This window comes from Centropristis striata, chromosome 5 (assembly GCF_030273125.1).
Source record: "Centropristis striata isolate RG_2023a ecotype Rhode Island chromosome 5, C.striata_1.0, whole genome shotgun sequence".
Classification (NCBI taxonomy): Eukaryota; Metazoa; Chordata; class Actinopteri; order Perciformes; family Serranidae; genus Centropristis; species Centropristis striata.
This window is the reverse complement of record NC_081521.1, coordinates 5611621-5630003: the sequence shown is the minus strand read 5'-3', so window position 1 is coordinate 5630003 and position 18383 is coordinate 5611621. Positions and strand designations below refer to the sequence as shown.

General features: G+C 39.0%; 1 protein-coding gene across 1 annotated transcript in view; it reads right to left on the bottom strand.

Annotated features, from left to right (window-relative positions):
- LOC131971634 (dedicator of cytokinesis protein 3-like) overlaps positions 1-18170 on the bottom strand; it is a 75925-nt gene extending 57755 nt beyond the window's left edge. The window contains exons 1-5 of the mRNA XM_059333162.1: positions 17379-18170; positions 8204-8287; positions 7501-7541; positions 5052-5107; positions 821-917 (exon numbers count right to left, since the gene is read on the bottom strand). Coding sequence (XP_059189145.1) covers positions 821-917; positions 5052-5107; positions 7501-7541; positions 8204-8287; positions 17379-17415 — 315 coding nt within the window. The 5' untranslated portion in view covers positions 17416-18170. The remainder of the gene's footprint in view (positions 1-820; positions 918-5051; positions 5108-7500; positions 7542-8203; positions 8288-17378) is intronic.
- Between the last annotated feature and the right edge of the window lie 213 nt (positions 18171-18383).

The following is an 18383-nucleotide window of genomic DNA, read 5'->3' as shown; positions in this document are numbered from 1 at the left end:
GTGGCAACATGGCCCATATCACACAGGGGGTGTGCACCAAAACGAGCACTGTTAAATCAGCGCTTCACATTAGTCGAGCTTCAGAGGAAGTTACATCACCACACCAATGCCTCAGGCTCCTTAGTTGCTCAGAGCATGAGCAGTCCTCAGTGAGAGGTTATGTAAAAACTCGCTGCCAGCTCCGCAACGTATCCACTCAGCTCCAAACTCAAAACCCTACCAACCACTTCTGCCTGCCCCCTCGACACATAGCAGGATTAAGGATGCTTTAGGTTTCCAGTAATCACTTTTGCCCGGCAACTGAAGGCTGACTGAAGGTGGTGAGCAGAGCTGGATCTTAGGATGATGCAGAAACTACGAGAGGCAGGCTTAAATCAATCAATGGCTGAATGACACAGCATGAAATTGCATACGACAGGTCTGTAGGCCATTATCTGTGTCCAGCCGCCCTTTCTGTTCCTACATAGATAGTATATGAAAATGTAGGGTGACAGTCAGAATGACATGCTATGGGGAAATATCTAAAAGAGCTGTCACTGTATGTTTGGGCTGTATCTCTTTAGGCTATTCACTATACTTGCTGGTTATACCAGGTGTTGAATTAGGTTCAAGGAAGAAAAACATACTGGAAAGCTTATTCCACTAAACCCCCTTAGGAGGATGCAAATGAAACAACGATGGATGCAATTTCTTTTCGCTAAAGCTGGTTTTCTTCCAACTCCCTAGGAAATCTTGGTTATTTTAGATTCAGTCTCGCCCTTTATTGCTTTGTGCTTTGTTTTAAGATGAGTGAGATGTATTGTAATGTAATGCTACTGACCACATAGAGCTGCTTCCACAAGACCCCCCATTCCTGCAGTGTGGAGGTGGTCTCTGTGATAATAGGGTCCTCGAGGGGCACCACCGTCTCACACAGCCTGCAGCAAAGAAAAAAAACATGTACATGAATACACACAAGGTCACTCACACAGAAATATCAGTGCTGGACAATAATGCATCACTTTGTAATGCATGATTACTATTTTCCTTAATGAATATAAGGATTTTAATTATACCAGAAAATCCAAAAAGTATTGTTTTGACTATTTGGGGGTCGGACGCTGTCCTACTGGTCGTTTGATAGATAGTTGATATCTTTTTTTGGCTGAATTTTATTTAAATAAATGTCTCTTAAGTCCCTATCTATCGAGGTTACACAATTGTGATTAGAATAAGCAGTTTTAAAGACTGAATAATGTTAATAACTACAGCGTCTTTGACATCCTTACAACAATGGCGTCCCTGCAGACACACTTTACTGTCGTCACAGAATACAATACATCTACTTGCTAGTTTGATGCAGAATATTGATGTATAAAAGAGAACTGGATGCTGCGCTGCAGACGAGGCACTGTTTATTCATATGAATAAAGTTGCTAAGTGGTGCATGAAGTCAAAAAACTTCAACTTTCTTGTATAAAATTACCCAGATCTTCTGCGCTGTGGGCCCATAAAGGGAGCGCACCAGTACTTTCCTTAACCCCGCCTCCCGACCGGTCAGTTCCGGTCTCATTCACATGAATGGAAGAAGAAGAAAAAACCACCAGTTTTCAGGACATAATGATTGAAATAAAAGGCATTTAAGTCTACTGGGACATTTATGTACGCTAATGTATAGATGTCTCTTTGACAATGAAAGCTCATGAGGAAAAGTCTTTTTGGGACCCATAGCATCACAAGATGGACTGGCACTGTTCCTGAGGGCTTTGAGTTGACGCAGTTAGTTGTCACCAGGGTTAATATCGAGCTACGTAACAAAGGTAAAGTGATAAGTTATTTAACTCATTATTTTTGCTGTTGTTGTTCTATAGATAACTAATATTTAATGTTTAAATTATTACATTTTTAACCCTCTGGAGTCTCCAAAAGCGCCAAAGCATGACTTCTTCATCACATCCAGACTAGAAAACAAAGCAGCGTGGAGCCCTACTGTAAATTTACCTCTAAAGTTCTGGCTGTAAACTCCATGAGGCCAGTTTCAGTTTGATGATGATGAAACTGAAGACAAGGTCTAATATATTTTGGATAAAATTATAGAACTGGATGTAACCCTCTCATATTTTTCTTTGTTTCTTTTTGGTTCCAAATGTTGATCCAATAAGTCAGAATAAAAAATAAATTATTATTAGGTCATATAGGTGAGGTTGTGCTGAAAAAAAAAATACCAACATGGCATTTAAACATTTTTAAGTGGTGCATACAGGCAGGATGAAAAGGATTCAAAAATGGACAAAATAGCCACAGAGTTAAGTTACTTGTCCGAGACGGATAAACTTCCCCCCTACAAATCCACATGCTTCAAACCAGTTTTATACAGAAGTAACAGCTATGAAACTACAAAAAGGTCATTTCATAGTTGTTACTGATATTTTCTCTGGCTGCAGTTAGGAACGGGGGTGGAGCACTCCAGTTAAAACCACAACACACCCCCTTCCTGTGCGACCACACTCCTAGGCTAACATTAAACCAAAAGGTTCGATCTCTTGTGACAATTTGCATTTTGCTTGCTAAGCTCTGGCCTATGTTGCACAGACTTATCTTTAAGGCAAGGTAAGGCAAGTTTATTTGTATAGCACAATTCAACACAAGGTAATTCAAAGTGCTTTACATACACATTAAAAACAGCAAGACACAATTGAAAACAGTAAAAACAGACAATTAAAACAGGGAAGATACAGCAGGATAAAAAAAGAGATAAAATAATAAAAAGCACAAGTCAAACATTGTGTAGTTAAGAAGTAAGGGCAGTAGAGTAGAGCAGGTAAGTGTTAAAGTTAAGAGTACGCTTCAGTAAACAATAGTGTTTTTAGTCCTGATTTAGATCAGATCTGCAGATAGTTTGTTCCACAGGTGAGGAGCATAATAACTGAAAGCTGCCTCACCCCGCTTAGTTCTTGTTTTTGGGACACGCAACAAGCCAATACTGTATCCTTGTTTTTGCAACGAGGGAGGCATCTCCATCCATTACACAATGAGTCAGGGTGATTGTCTGTGGCACGGGTACTTTGGGAGAAGCACAGATATGCAGTAGGTGTGTCACCTCATTAACTCCATGAGACAGCAAAGCACATTTCCCAAAGTGCAACTCCTGGAGCGCGGAGGCATAATAATGTCAATTTCCAAGTCTGCACTTTTAATTGTTTGAGTGCGAACGAGAGTCCTGCTATGTGTCAGCTCGACTGGAGGGAGGTGATATAACAGTGAACTCCCAGTCCTCGCTGAGCCACAGCTCCCAGTCTGCAGATTTAACATCCATCAGTTCAGGCTGATAAAAAGCTCTGCTGCCTGTTTTTTGTCTTTTCGCCTTTATTTCGGCCTCTACAGTCCAGCTACTGTGACAGGAACTGTGGATGACCGCCGCTGTGTGCACGCCTGTGTGTGCACGCATAGCAGCAGCTGTCCGCTGGTAATTGTCTAGAAGATTAGATCGTCGCAGATCGTCACACTTTGACATCGATGAGTTGATGAATCTGTATCTCTCACTGTGTAATTAGTTGTGGAGAGCTCCTGACCAGTACAGAATAAACAGAATTGTTTTTTTTATCGTAATTGCCCATATCATGCTGCAATATGGATCTGTAGAGAGTGCTGATATTGTCTTCAGTATTTGGAGCTGCACTCCCTTTCTACATAAAAGTCTATGTGCTGCCATAAATGTAATTGGCTTTTTTAACTTTTATGTGTCTGCTTAATAATAAACACATCCAAAGTCAAAGACAGAGATAACATTATGTTCTCCATTATCGTCTACAAATGTACAAGATGTTTCTTTACTCTAATCTAAAAAAGTGTGGCAGCTGAAACTGCTGAAACTTTCTATCATGGTATATGAACTTTTATATTATGATATTTGAAGTAAATGGAGAAGTAGTACATTAAGCAGTAAAGAAAAGTGGAATAAAAGGGCATCTTTATCAGCTATAATTGATTAGAGGCAGATTACTGTAAATACCTGACAATTTAAGGTACTTAAATACTTGTAATCCAACTTTGCCATAAAGAATTCCAGCTCTAAAGTATGCAAAGCTGCCTTGAGTGGCCTAATACAGTCACATATGGAAGAGATTGCTATGTATGACTTTGTGAACTAGACATGTTTTGTGCTCTTATAGCTTTGTATGTCAGGTAGTGATGGATTCTAGGAAGTTTTGACGCTGCCCTGTGTACTCTTTATGTAACAAAAGTTGTACATCTGAAAGATATATGCGTATGAAATCTAGGGATGTAACGATACATCAATATATCAATTCATCTGTGCACTTTTCTTTTGACAATCTCCCTGTTTTGTTTTGAGAAGTAAACTGAGCACACAGATACCTTGGGAATGGTCTATGTTGATAATAGAAAGATCATCACAGGCTCTTTAAGTTAACCCATAAAAAACAATTGCACTTAAATGCAATGTGGCACTTTATAGTGAACAGAAGGTCTACTTTTATTCTTTGTATCAAAAAAGAATGGATTGCTTTTCATTCAAATATCTGAAAGAGCTCAGAAAAAAACTGGTAGAACCATATTTCAGTTGTTTTTTGGTGAGTTGACATAAATGTAACAGGTTGTGTGTTAAATATCGTTCGCTGGCCCCGGAATCGAACCAAATGGACGCCGTACCGTGGCAAATATCGCATCGTTGTCCAATGAATAGATCTAATATCATGTCGTGATGAAACCAGTGATGAAACCTGTGATTTACACCGCTAATAACTTCTCCACCTACCAATGAGCTTCGGTTAGCAGCATACATAGATCTTTCCAATTGTACCAAACAGATGTATGGACACGTGTGTCTCTGTGTTGTGGAAACTGCACATCTGGTCATACATGGACAATTACCTGCTACTTTTGCACCCCTTTTTGATTTGTTTGGGTTTTTTTTGTAGTAACTATATGGATGAATGGGATTAAGGTGCATACATCATAATAAAAGAAACATTTTTAAAAAGTCGGATAAGTGCATCGCTAATTATGCTGCTGTGCAAGCTCAAATAAAAACATTTCATCATACAACTCACCCTCTGTTGGTCACTGTGGATTTCTTCAAGTGGACATAGCTGACTGGGAAAATACCCTGTGGACAGAGAGGAAGGAGCAGAGATGTTACTGAGTGTGACAGGGTCACGTTCTTAATTCTCCTGCAACATGTAACCAAAATGTACAGTATTGTGTTGTGTGAGTGAGTGTTAATAGACATAATAACCTAAACTGTGTGGTGTTGAGATTATACAATTCTGCTGGCAAGACATTATATATGTCGAAGGAAATGCAAGATCACACTTCTTTTCTATGTTTGTTTTTTTTGACAATGTCTGCTTTTCTGTGTGCTGACATTTTCTGCCATGCATAGATAAAAAAGATACTGTCTGCACACACTACAGAGACGAGAGGCAGAGCAACGTGCAGGAGCCCTATTGTGGCTTGGCTTATAGCAAGGGAAGGGCATGAGAGACTGAGTGCTGCCAACTGCCACCCTTGCAGTTCATCTTTCTTATTCTAATCTGCCAGATGTGAAGAATTGGCCACAGTGAGCACAACTAATTCTCTCAGCACAGAGAGAGTATGGGGGCGATTGAATGTGGGCAGCAGAGTACATAACAAAATGGAGGGGTGTTAGTAAGAACTGTAAATAGCTGATGAGAGTAGAGGAGGACAGCATGTAGCCACTAACACCTACATTTACCAGGACTGGACAGTTTTTGTGCTTTCTTTAAAACATTACAGCAGCATCACATAACACTTCGGTTTCTGACATTTCATTTTGAGGCAGATTGGAAGTAAGAAATAGCAGAAAAAAACATTACCTGCTGTTGTTATGTTTCTGATCTGGTATTTGTTTTTCTGATTATTTGTATTGTTAACCCTATAAAGCCTGAACCATGAAATAATTGTCAGAAAATTAAATTTTTGTAAAAACTGAGTGCTTATTAACCTGCTGACGAATTTTAAGAAATAAATAAATTGCATATATGAATTCTAATTTGTATCATATTTGATACATCAGGTCTTTTTTGTGCAATTTGTTGCTCACAGTTTGTTTTTCTCGAACTAACAACAACATATTAACCCTAACATTTTTAACCTATTAAGACTTTGACTTTTCCTTTTTCCTCAACCATGCAAAATACATATTTTTTCCATATAACACAACATCATACATCTGCTGATATGAAGTTTTTTAATGCAGCAATGACTGATCCATTCGTGGAACCTGCATATCATTTTTGCTACATCTGGTATTTTTGTGCAATTTGTTGCTCAGTTTGTTTATCTTCAACACATGTATACATCAGGTTTTTGATGATGTAGAGGTCTCAAAAATAACTGTATCTAATATGATGCACTTGGCTTTATAAGGTTAATATGTAACGCTCCAACTTTGTACAATGAATATCCAGCTCAGCTACAGGTTATCAAGGATGGAGTCGCCATAAACACTCTTTACTGAACAATCAATCCAACGGGAAGCAGATGTGTCAGTCGTATATAATAACCACTTACTGCAGTGCAGAGTATTGATCTCTGTCAGCAGTGATGGTGTTGTAATATTTGAAGTTCTGCACCTATGGGCTCTTCTTACTGAGCAGGATTTATCATAATGATGCTGCATGCACTGACTGTGAAGTGAGAGGTTTGGATTAAATATCTCTGTCCCGCCCTCCATCTTGACTTTCTTTCTGCCTTGATCAAAGATATAAAACCACAACAAGTGCATGCTGAATTTTTCCTGCAGAAGTCACTGAAGGAAACAATTTATTTATGTTATAGGTTGTTTGTTTTTTTGTTTGTTTAATAGCTGTTTTTGCTCAAATTACTGGTTTTCAGATCAGTGATTGCACCATCTGCTGGATGGAAGGAAAACAAAATTTGAATTTTCCCCAAAAATTCTGCACACGAGAGAATGCAGAGTGATGTGTCCATGATGTTCTGACAATCCGCCATACCAAAATGTAAAAGAAACGATAGAGCTGGCTTGCACCTCATACCAAGGTGTGCATGTGTTACGATGCACATGCTGTGTATCTATTTCATTATATTTCATCTGCCTTGTCATTATATTTGCTGTGGGGTTTTTTTTCACTATTTGCAAATAACATCTTGGAGATGGCCCTACATTAAGTGCTTTTGTTCCACTTTTGTGTCAGAACAACTCGGGTAAAATGGTGTCTTTATGAAAGCACATCTGGAAATACAGGTCAGGAGATTTCTATTTTTGTCCAATCAAAGCTCTATTCAATAAGTTAATCAGTCATTAAAGTCTTTGTTGTCTAGACAACAGAGTTATTTCTGGGATGCACATCTCTCACATCACATTATCATTCACAAAAATGCATTGGTCTCTGATAAAACCTTCATGTTGAGACCACTTTGTATGAGGCTACCAGTTTAACAGAATCTAAATAGTTACAATGCTCTCAATTATTTTAAACTCAGAATACTGCATGCAGGAATCCACACAATAATTACCTTGATAGAAGGCTTTTTGGTGGAAAAGCCTCTGTACCAACCTGAATAAAAAGCAAATTGCACATTAGAAAGCCTCACAAGGAAACACATGATGTCTAAAATATGTGCTATGACACCATTTTGCTTCAGTACTTGGTATCATAGTACACAAAGTTCAAGGTAAAGAGCTCCAGTTTACCACACATTACATCAAACTGTAGCCTTCAATATGAATGTTATTCTCTGTTATTATGAGGTTGTTTAAACACTATAATGTGAATTTTAAAAATGTATTTCACTCATGTTTACCTGTAAACTGTAATAGCAAACAATGTTGTTTTCACCAAGCTAATTACTTATTAAGCTTGCATTAGCTTTGACTAGCCTAGCCTAGCTAACTGCTGCTGCAGCAGGTCTGTTTGTAGGAGAGTGTCAGTACGATTTCTACAGAACAGCTTAAAGACAGGTGCATATGTCCATAGGAATTCCCGCACATTGTCCTATTTGCAATAAACTTAATTAAATATGACATTTCTGTCGTTGCATCTTCATCAGGTCAAAACTTTTTTTTAAATTGTAAGTATAAGCAAAGTGTGCAGAAATTATCTCATCTCTTTCAATGAAAAAATGAAAATAATGACGCAAAAATGGTTGCCTTTACAAAATAGAGCCTCTTTATCACAAGTTTGCATTGTCATAAGAGATCTAACTGTTTTTTTTTTACCTTCACTCTTCTCCAGAATCTGTACAGTTTCCCCAATCTCCAGGACCAGGGCCTGACATATTGCTGACCGGAAGTTGCAGATCACTGTGCAGAAAAAGAGAAAACAATCATGAGACATCAGGAATGACAAGATATATGACCTAAAAGTACAAACTCGACTCCAAATAAGTTGTGATGCTGTGTAAAGAAAAGTTAAAATATAGATATAGATATAGAATTTAGAGTTTATATTTGCAGAAGTTTAAAACAACCTCCTAAAACTCACCTGCCTGGTTAGGATTAAGTAGGGGAAGGGTTAGCATTATAGCAGAACTGTGAGGCCAAAATGCAAGTAAAAAGCTTAATTTGAAGGGTAACATCCTCTAGTTTCTGTAGTTGTGTTTGTTTAGCTTTTGGCTAAAACATAAACGCAACTACATAAATATAGTTTTGTTGTTTATTACCAGCAGTATTGTTTATTGATTGAGCTAATTAAGAACAATGTATGTTCTAGATATGAAAGAACATTGTAAACAAATCCAACTTCTTGTGCATTTAGTGAAAGTCTCTGACTGTGAGAAGTTGGTGAATAATTTATGTTGTGCTCACCCCCCTAGATGGGCTATAATAGGTCTAACCCTAGCCCTACCTGCTAGCAGGCATGTGGGTTTTTAGAGTATATTGTCTTTGTACAGTTTTTAATTGAATATATGTCACAAATGATGAGCAAATTATCCCATTGTGTTTTATTTATGTTTTTGACACGACTGTTTCTGTTCTCTGTTAATCTGAAATAATATTACAGATAAATATCTATGCTTGGTTTCATCTGTGTGACCTCTAATTAAGCAAAGGTGCCTCCCCTACACTGTTGTGTCTCCACATAGCATGTGCTCTGGGGTTGTAGTGGGGCTTTTAATAAGCTGTTTAATGCAAACACAGTGTCACACAGGAACCACTGCTTAGCAAACTGTAAACAAGCTTCCACCCTGAAGTGGGTAGTCATTTTAATAGGCAATTAATTCTTAAGCGGCCTGATTTTTGTGCAATGTTAAGTTAATTGAACTGTCTCCCAAAATAGAGCCCACACAAACTGCTAAGTAGTAAACGCTGCTTTATCATAAGTCGGTATTAGCATAAATCTTCCATGCCACCAGCTTTTGAAGCAGTATTTGACCATACACTGAAACATCCTGTGACTTAAACACTGATTATTCCTCGGGGTATGGATGTCACAGTAAAGGCCTTCACAATAAGCCTGTTTTGTTTTTTTAATCTGTGCATTTATGTAACATACAGTAGCCTCAGTAAAGACAACCTTGTTTAATAATGACAGGCCTCCACTGACATTTTTAAAAACATACAAACGGTGGCCCTTCAAGGAGAATTTGGTGTGAATCATTATGCTAATGAACTAGCCAGGGGACCCAATGAGGGGGAGGAAGGGGAGGAGGGGCTTAGGCTCTGCTGCGTTGCCTGTTTGAGGGTAAGGAGTGCTCAGTTCCTGTGCTCGCGTAGCTATGGCAACAGATCATCCACAAACTGGAGGGCTTTCTTCACTGTAACTGCTGCGGGGATCCAGGCATTTTAAAATGGCAAAGCTTTTGGATGCTGCATGGCAGTAGGGTTCAAGTCAAGCGTATTGGGCTTGTATTAGAGTCAGAGAGATGGATAGACTTAAAGACCCTCCTTGTCACCTTTTCCAGTCTGCCTCGGGCCCCTTTCCAGGCAGAGCTAAGTATTTCCTATTTGAGAGTGCTATTCTTTAATGGCCTCTATTTCATTTGAATTGCAAAACCTGCACTCACACCATTTGAAAACTCTTTAGCGGAGGCCACGTCAGAACAAGATGAGCTTGTCATGTTCGAGAGAGATGGGCGCATCAAGCAGGCTCATATTTTCATAGTCCACCCTCACAAAACCTCCAAGCTGTGTAAACACTCTTTCATTGTGCCTAAAAGCTTCAGTGCATTAGCATATCCACACAACATAACCAGCAGAAATTCATCTTTATACTTCAACATGTTGAACGTAGGATGTTGGAAGGACTGACGGGACAGGCAGTGGAAAATGTTGGCAAAAGCAAACGTTTCCACTGAGCAACGGTATATCAGTCCAGACTGTGTCTCTATTTAGTCCACATGGCATCTTATGGCCTGTATTGTGTAACCAGTAACACTGTATTATGGGGCTTGAGCACAGGAGGAGGCTCCTGCTGCGCTCCACACCTCCATTGTTCCATGTATAACAAATATATGACTACTCATCCATAGCATAACTCAAGCACAACTGCATTTATACTTACTGTTATTATTATCATTATTATTATTATTATTACTACAACCTTCCTGCCCATGAAGGTAGATGTGTATATATTGTAGAACTGACTGATTTATATATGGATGATGAAAAATATAAAGATTATAAGTGAATCTTTGTTGATAGTTGTATATAAGCATAATGTTTGAAGCAAAATAGGAAAAAAACAAGACGTGATATGTACAAATATGAGGCCGGTAGGGATTAATAACTTATTAAGTTTAACTTCATCTTAATGCATATTAAGATCGTAACTCATATACAACAACTTCCTTACTTACTATACTAATAAGCAATAATTCTGAGGGACTCTTAGTTAATGTCTTACTGGTTGTATATTAAGGCCATGCAGAATAAGGCATTAATAACTTCTTAATAATGACTAATTAAGAGCCAATATGTTACTTATTTGCATCCTAATAAGCCACTAATTAATGTTGAATATGTGTTCCCTAATCTAAAGTGTTACCGTGTTTTTATGTTATGTATGGATGTCTGCAATGTAGTCAATGCAATTTTGTTGTATTCTGACTATAATGACAATAAATCTTCTATTCATTTACTTTTCTCTACTCATCCACAGGAGCAAGTTTTGCCTAAGGAGAAGAAACATATCCATATAATAATCTTCTGTCTGGTCTAAGAGTATAAAACAGATCAAGTTTCCTATTTTTAAGGATGTTTTATTTGTTTGGGGCTTTGCAGGTTGAATTCAATCGTCATTTCAGAACATTTCAGGGGGAAGTAAAAGTTAAAACTAAATATAAAGTTCACAGACTCAGTAGGGGGGCAGACTCAGTTTGGGGTTGTCAGAACTCGTATTCCCCCCACTATGACTCAACAGGCTCCTACACCTGAATACTAATATTACTAGAGGTGTCGTGATTGTCAAAATCCATGGATTAGACCCTAGTTTTTTTTTCTGCTGGCTATGCTATTGTTAGACTATCATGTCTTGATTTGTAAAGAGCTACAGATCATTTGTTTTATGCCTTTATAACTGCCATTTGAAGTGTAGTTAGATTCAAATAATTTTTGTCGATCATCATCATCGCTGATTCTGATTTTAATTGAAACTGAGAACTTATTTTGATTGATTTTCAATTAAGAACTGAAATCTTGACACCCTCAGCACTTAGAGATGGTGGGAACCTTAAAACAACATGATGGGAACTGAAATCTTTGAGTTATCTGTTCTTGACTTTCAATTGCAGTTAGAGATGCAAATAAAAAGACACAATGCTGTGAAAATAGCTGAATAATTCTTCCAAAAACTACATAAACAAGATATTTTTTTAAATAATTAAATTAAATTTATGATGGGGAGCAGAAGTGCAACAGCCAAACAGGTTTCATGAGTGTTGTTACTTTAAATGCTTTATATTTAATAAACTAAACAAATGTATAATAATAGAATTAATAGTAATAAAACAGATATTTACTACGTTTTGTCCACAAGTATAATATAAACTCAAAGCACACAACATTCTCTATTTCCTGCTCTGAATTACGTCTTCAGCAACGTTTTTAACAGCCTGAAAGTCTCCTAAGAATCCTGTTTGTGTGTTGGCGTGAAGTGAGAACACAAGCCTGAGCTGATTTTCCATAACAGCACCTAATAACTACCACCACCAAATCCTGCAGGACAAAGGTAGCAATATTCCTGGATTTAATTATGCAGTTATGACATTCAAGCCATGAAGTTTACACCATCTATGGTATCACTAAGGTCACCTAATACTGAGAGTCAAAGGAGGAAAGTCACCCAGTGAGTATCAAGCATCAGTTAAACATAAGCATGAGACTCAGGAGAGCGGGGATTAGCTGCTGCACAACTGTAAAATAAGGTTTTAAATGATTGAAGTGAAAATTAATAATGATCTTCCTCTGTTGTGCCTTTATTTTCTAACTCGCTGCTCTTCACCAGCAGTGCTGCCACCCATTGTGAGCAGGGGAAATAAATAAATAACAAGCCTGCGAGTGAAAACGAGAGCCCTCCACCTAACCCCGCTGAATGAATCCTGCAGGGTTTTGGAGTACAAAGAGCTTCAGCATGATGATTGCAAAAATGTGACAACTTAGAACACCCCATTGTTTTACATGGAGGATTGTAGAACCACAAACAATGTGTCTGTGTTGACAGGTTGGTGTATTACACACTAGCATACACTTGCATCCCAACTGTAATGCCATTCAGCAGACGTGTGGACTTGAGTCAGACTTGAGTCACAAATTTGATGACTTTTAGACTCAACTCCACTTCACTTGGACTTACTGAGCACTTGATACTTTCCTACAAGCCCAAGAATGAAAATAAAAGTATGCTGTTTTGAAAAAGTGTGCCAAAAATCAATTCATTTCCCTTGATCAACTGAATGAACTATTAATTCCCAGCAAGTCAACACTTAATTTTCCAGATTCCACTTTTCTACTTTAACAAAAGGTTGCAGGAGAGAAGCAGAAATGAAGAAAGATTTTAAAAAGCATTGATGATCTGTTGTTAAAATGGCATTACATTTGGTGAAGACAAGAGTACATTATGACTTGTTAAGGACTCAAAACTAAAAGTTTAGGTCTTAGGATTTGACTTGGGACTTACAAAACAATGACTTGTTCCCACCTCAGCTATTTAGAGTTTTGAATGTGTTTAAGACACGTCATTGCTGTCTGCTATATTTCCTGCACACCTAAAAAACTGATAAAATTAGCAAATCTTCAGACTAAATGTGACTACAAACTCTTTAGAAAGCCAGTCTAAGGTATTTAAGGCATTCTGTTTGAAGGTGACTTTTGACCTATTTCCCTTGTCTACCCCTCACTTGTTTGTTTCCTGTGATTCTCAGTCACTTTTATGGTCAAGACAAATCCAATATGTAAGCTATGATTTGTTTGTTTGTTTTTGTTTGCACAGTACAGTATATATATTGTTTTTTTACAACAGATGAAGTGAGGCAAGACTCACCTTTCAGTGTAAATATTATTACATGCTGCCATGTCTTGAAAAATGTTTTTCCTCTAAATGTAATATAGAGAAGCTTAAAAACACGGCCATGCACGGCCTGATGACCTTGTATTAGAATCAGTGAGAGACACAGAGTACCTCACTGTACAATAGCCCACAGGAGAGAAATATTCTGCAGAGAGAGGGGAGATGTCATCAAAAAAAACTGCTAGTAAACACTATTATGGATGATGAATTATCTGGTATTTTTTTCAAAAAAGCAATTGAGTGCTAATGGCACCACTGTACTGTGAAACATTATAAAAGAGGACACTGCTCATCTGAACTGCAGCACTGAAATTAACTTATTTTCTCAGGTTTCTCTTATCCTTTTAGTTCCAGTCTCAATCACGGCTGTTACAACTGAAGCTGAACTGCTTTCCGAGTGAATCCTGAAACCATTCCAGTAATGCAATGTGAGTATGAAGAGCATGAAGGTCCTACTTGAGTAGTCCTGTCCCAGATCCAGCTAAGTTAAAATTTGCACAACGGACTTTTGGCTTCGCCCACTGAGTCGTGTTGTTCAGCACGACTTGAATGCACACTCACTTACTCAGGCACGTTACTGCGCTGAGGTCTTGCTAACGTAGGGATTTCTGCCACAGAGGCAGAGGAGCATTTTACCATATACGATCCCAAATCAGTGTCATGGAAATCTAGGCCCCTGCAGGCGCTGAAAAATGATTAACGTAATATAAAGTACCTTTAAATGACAATATATATATATTGTGCACATATACTGTATGTGACTATATATGTGACTATCAAACATATTGTGCACATATATGTGACTATCACACACATTTAAATGACAATATATATATTGTGAACATATATGTTACTATATATGTGACCATCACACAGATTTAATGACAATATATATATTGTGCACATTTATGTGACTATATATGTGACTATCACACACATTTAAATGACAATATATATATTGTGCACATGTATGTGACTATATATGTGACTATCACACATATTGTGCACATATATGTGACTATCACACACATTTAAATGACAATATATATATTGTGCACATATATGTGACTATATATGTGACTATCACACATATTGTGCACATATATGTGACTATCACACACATTTAAATGACAATATATATATTGTGCACATATATGTGACTATATATGTGACTATCACACATATTGTGCACATATATGTGACTCACACACATTTAAATGACAATATATATATTGTGCACATATATGTGACTATCACACATCAACAATAAGTAAATTTATAGTGCTGATGTGCAGTTAAGGTGCAGAAAACTACAAACTTTTGCCCATGACGAATCCAAGAAGTTCTCACCAAAATGAAGCTTAGCAAACTTCCACTAAAATCATGGCTAAAACCCACGGAGAAAAATCTACTTTAGGCTGCATTAATCTCTCTAATCCCACTCTCAGTTGAACATTAGCTCTATCTTTTGTTCTGTCATGAACACGTTTGATCCTAGAGCTGTCCATTCCAGATAATGGTGGCCTGGTCTGCTTGATTATTTCGTGTACTGCTACAGTAGTTTGCGTCTGAGCCACATCCATGTGGCTGCAGATAAAGCTGGCTGATTCATTTCACTCTCTCTCATGTGGGCAGGTACTGGCTTACAGTCTGAGCTCTCTCCAATAAAAGTGTAAAGAAATTTTTGCAATATTGCTGCCGGTATGAGAGAGATCCATCAGTGACTCATCTGCAAATAAGAGACATTTTAAGAAGAGTCCACTGAGGAATGATTCAATAGTTATCATTTAAAAATCTATTGTAATGTATCAAATTAAATTGAATATATTTATAACTTACCACATCACAAGAAGCTTATACGTCATTTTTATTGCATAATCAACATTCATTTGGGGTATTTCTTACAGACTAATTATTAAACAAGGAACAAAACAAGTAATTGTAGATTAATTGGTGATTAAAATAATTATCAGATGCAGTTCCAGAGTGGAAAGAGCTGGGCAGCCCCACAGTACATTCAATCTGGGCATTTGCTGCCACTCTGCAAGTGATTTACAAACTTATATTACTTCCTGCATAAACAAACAAAATAATGAATAGGCAGCGATCCTAAGAAAGACATTAACGTTTCATGAGGTGGTCTCAAACTGTTTCCTGTTTAGAAGGAGCCCATTAAGAAGGCCTGGCTGGCTGCTGGTGGGCCACAGCTCACTTACATATGGTTGTATGGCCATATTGATGAGGCACAAATTATAATCAATGGCAAAAAAAGATGGGGAAATATGCAAAATAGTGCAAGTAATAACACAAACGAGGAGAGGAGGGAGAGGAAACGATGCCATGCTATGTATGGACCTGCACTGCCATTTAATGTAGCAGTGTGGGCTTCATGTACAATGATGTTGGAGAAATATTGAACCTAGCAGTCAACACGTTATCTGAGGCCAAGGGGGGAATTGTACCAGAGTAATGTGGGCTGCTTTTACAAGGTACAGTATGTACTGTGTAGGTACACAGCGGCTCTGCTTCCCCGCATTTCAGCACCATGGACAGCGTCATCTCCACATTTCAGCACCGCGGACAGCGCCAGGTCACTCCGCACTGACTGGATGCGGAGGCTGCGCCGAACTGTTGCTTCCCCACACAAAAACTACCTCCCTCCCTGTTAGAAAAAAAAAATACCCGAAATATTTGCGCTTGGAAAAACACCTGCAGTGATGCTATGATGCATTGGTGGATGCGTGGATGGAAATACAAACGATTGAACGCGATAAGATTACAGTAGAGCCACTAAAAGAGACGAGATTATGGAGGAATGCTACTGAGGCTCTCATCCATCCTGCAGTCTTTATGAAACGATCATGACCAATGTGATGCCTCCAAACAAAGTGTATATGTGTGTGTGTGTGTGTGTGTGTGTGGGCGTGTGTGTGTGTGTGTGTGTGTGTTGGGGGGGGGTATCATGTGCAAGCCAGCATGAGTAGCCCTGCAAGAAACACGCTGTAGAGCATCTGGACATGACTCATTCCCCTAATGAAAACCCTCCATAGGATAATCATACGCTCAGCTTTAGACACTTTTGCCGTGGCCGCGGGGTTCACCAATCACTTTATAATGACCCTGTGGTATCTTATGCCGTTATTTTTTGCCTCATTAGGCTGTACACAGCATGCTTTGACATTTAATCCCCTTTAAAAAAGCTAATCTGAATAGAGAAACGCTGATCTTGCACTTTCACCTCTCCCTCTGGGTCAAAGTGCACACACGCAGGGATGACATGTGTTACAGTGCGGTTTCTGTCGTTGCAGCTGCAGCAACAGCAGCAGCATTAGGGCAGTTTTTCTGTCTACAGGTAGACTCCAGATTCACTCCAGCCTACACCTGTTGGAGGGATGCAGTCACGATGCCCCCTTGTGGTTTCAACAAAAATCGCGTTTTTTTCCTCCTTCTCCCCTCTCCCCCCTCCAGATATGCTCATAAGAAGAAAAGGCTAAAATGCTACACTGACGCATTTTTTTTTTTTTTTTACAAAACCACACAACTAAGAGTAGAAGCGTGATTTTTTTAAGCACCGCCTGCGGTTGTGTATAGACTGCGATAGCATCTTAAAGGTGGTGGGTTGTAGGCTGTATCATCCCACGCAATTTCCCTTTCTATGCAGTCACTGGCCGTGTATATCAGCCATTATAAGTGTATGTGTTTTTCATTGGGTGTAATGGGCATGATAACAGGAAAATGGGCTGGATAGCATATGCAGAGTGTCGATGAACAAGAATTGGGTGTTTCTCGTGCAAAAACTGCCATCACAACGCTGTATGATTAAAGTCAATTAAAAAAGCTAGAAAGCAAACGTTACTAAATTAGCAATAAAGGGTGCAGTTGACTCACCAACTCCGATTTTCTCCTCTTCTGTAGGTATCCACATATTTGGTTATTTTCCCTCCGGTAGAGCAAGCCACATTATGTCGATATCGTGAGATGATGCTGCTGAAAAATGAGAGCTGAAGGCTACAAAATCTCCTGGCTGCTCATACATGGGACTACATGTCTCGACCGGAATCAGTATCCTGGCGTTTTGTGTGTGTGCAGGGGGGGAGGAAGGACCATCAAAGCCTCGATATCTCCGCTCTATTATGTCCCGGCGTGTGTCTCCAGTCTGATGCAGTCTCCGTGTCCACCTAATGTAACGCACACGCACACACATACATTCACGCAGGCAGGCACGCACGCACGCTCGCACGCACACGGTGAGCGGTTTTCTGGTCCCCACAAAAAAGGTGTTATTGCAGCCGCATTTCAAGTGGAACCAAGATATTTATTTTTCCTCGAAGCTTATTTATTTAATTTCCCTGTTTTTCCTTTTTTTTCTCTCTCTCTCTTTCCCCCCAGAAGCCAATCGCGCTCAAGTCCAGCTGATCCACAATAGGCTGCTCAGCCAGCGTGAACGGACTCAATCGGTCGGTAATTAGTAGGTAATAGGTCGCGATATCGTTCCGCGGTCCGAGCTGCCGAAGGAAAATACTGAGAAACTGCAATATACCATAAGCTGCGCCATCTTCGTGGTCGTCACATGACTCGTTTTGTCAACACTGATGTGTCAAGCATTTGCAAATATATGCGCCCTCTCTCTCTCGCTGCATGGCAGTTGCATCCATCACAAACACAAACTGCATTTTCTCCTGCCTGGATGCTGGCTGGCAGTCTGCCTCCGTTATAACTGAATGCGTTGCTTTGGGGGATGTTGGCCATAAAGTAGCTCCCGGTGTTTCGGATCAGGCCAGACCATGTGGGGAAGCACCTCCTGGTTGAGTCATTTCAAAGAAACAGACCCACTACCGGCGGTGCTTTGTCATAGTGCAGTCATGCTCCCACACAGATGAGACGCAACTAATT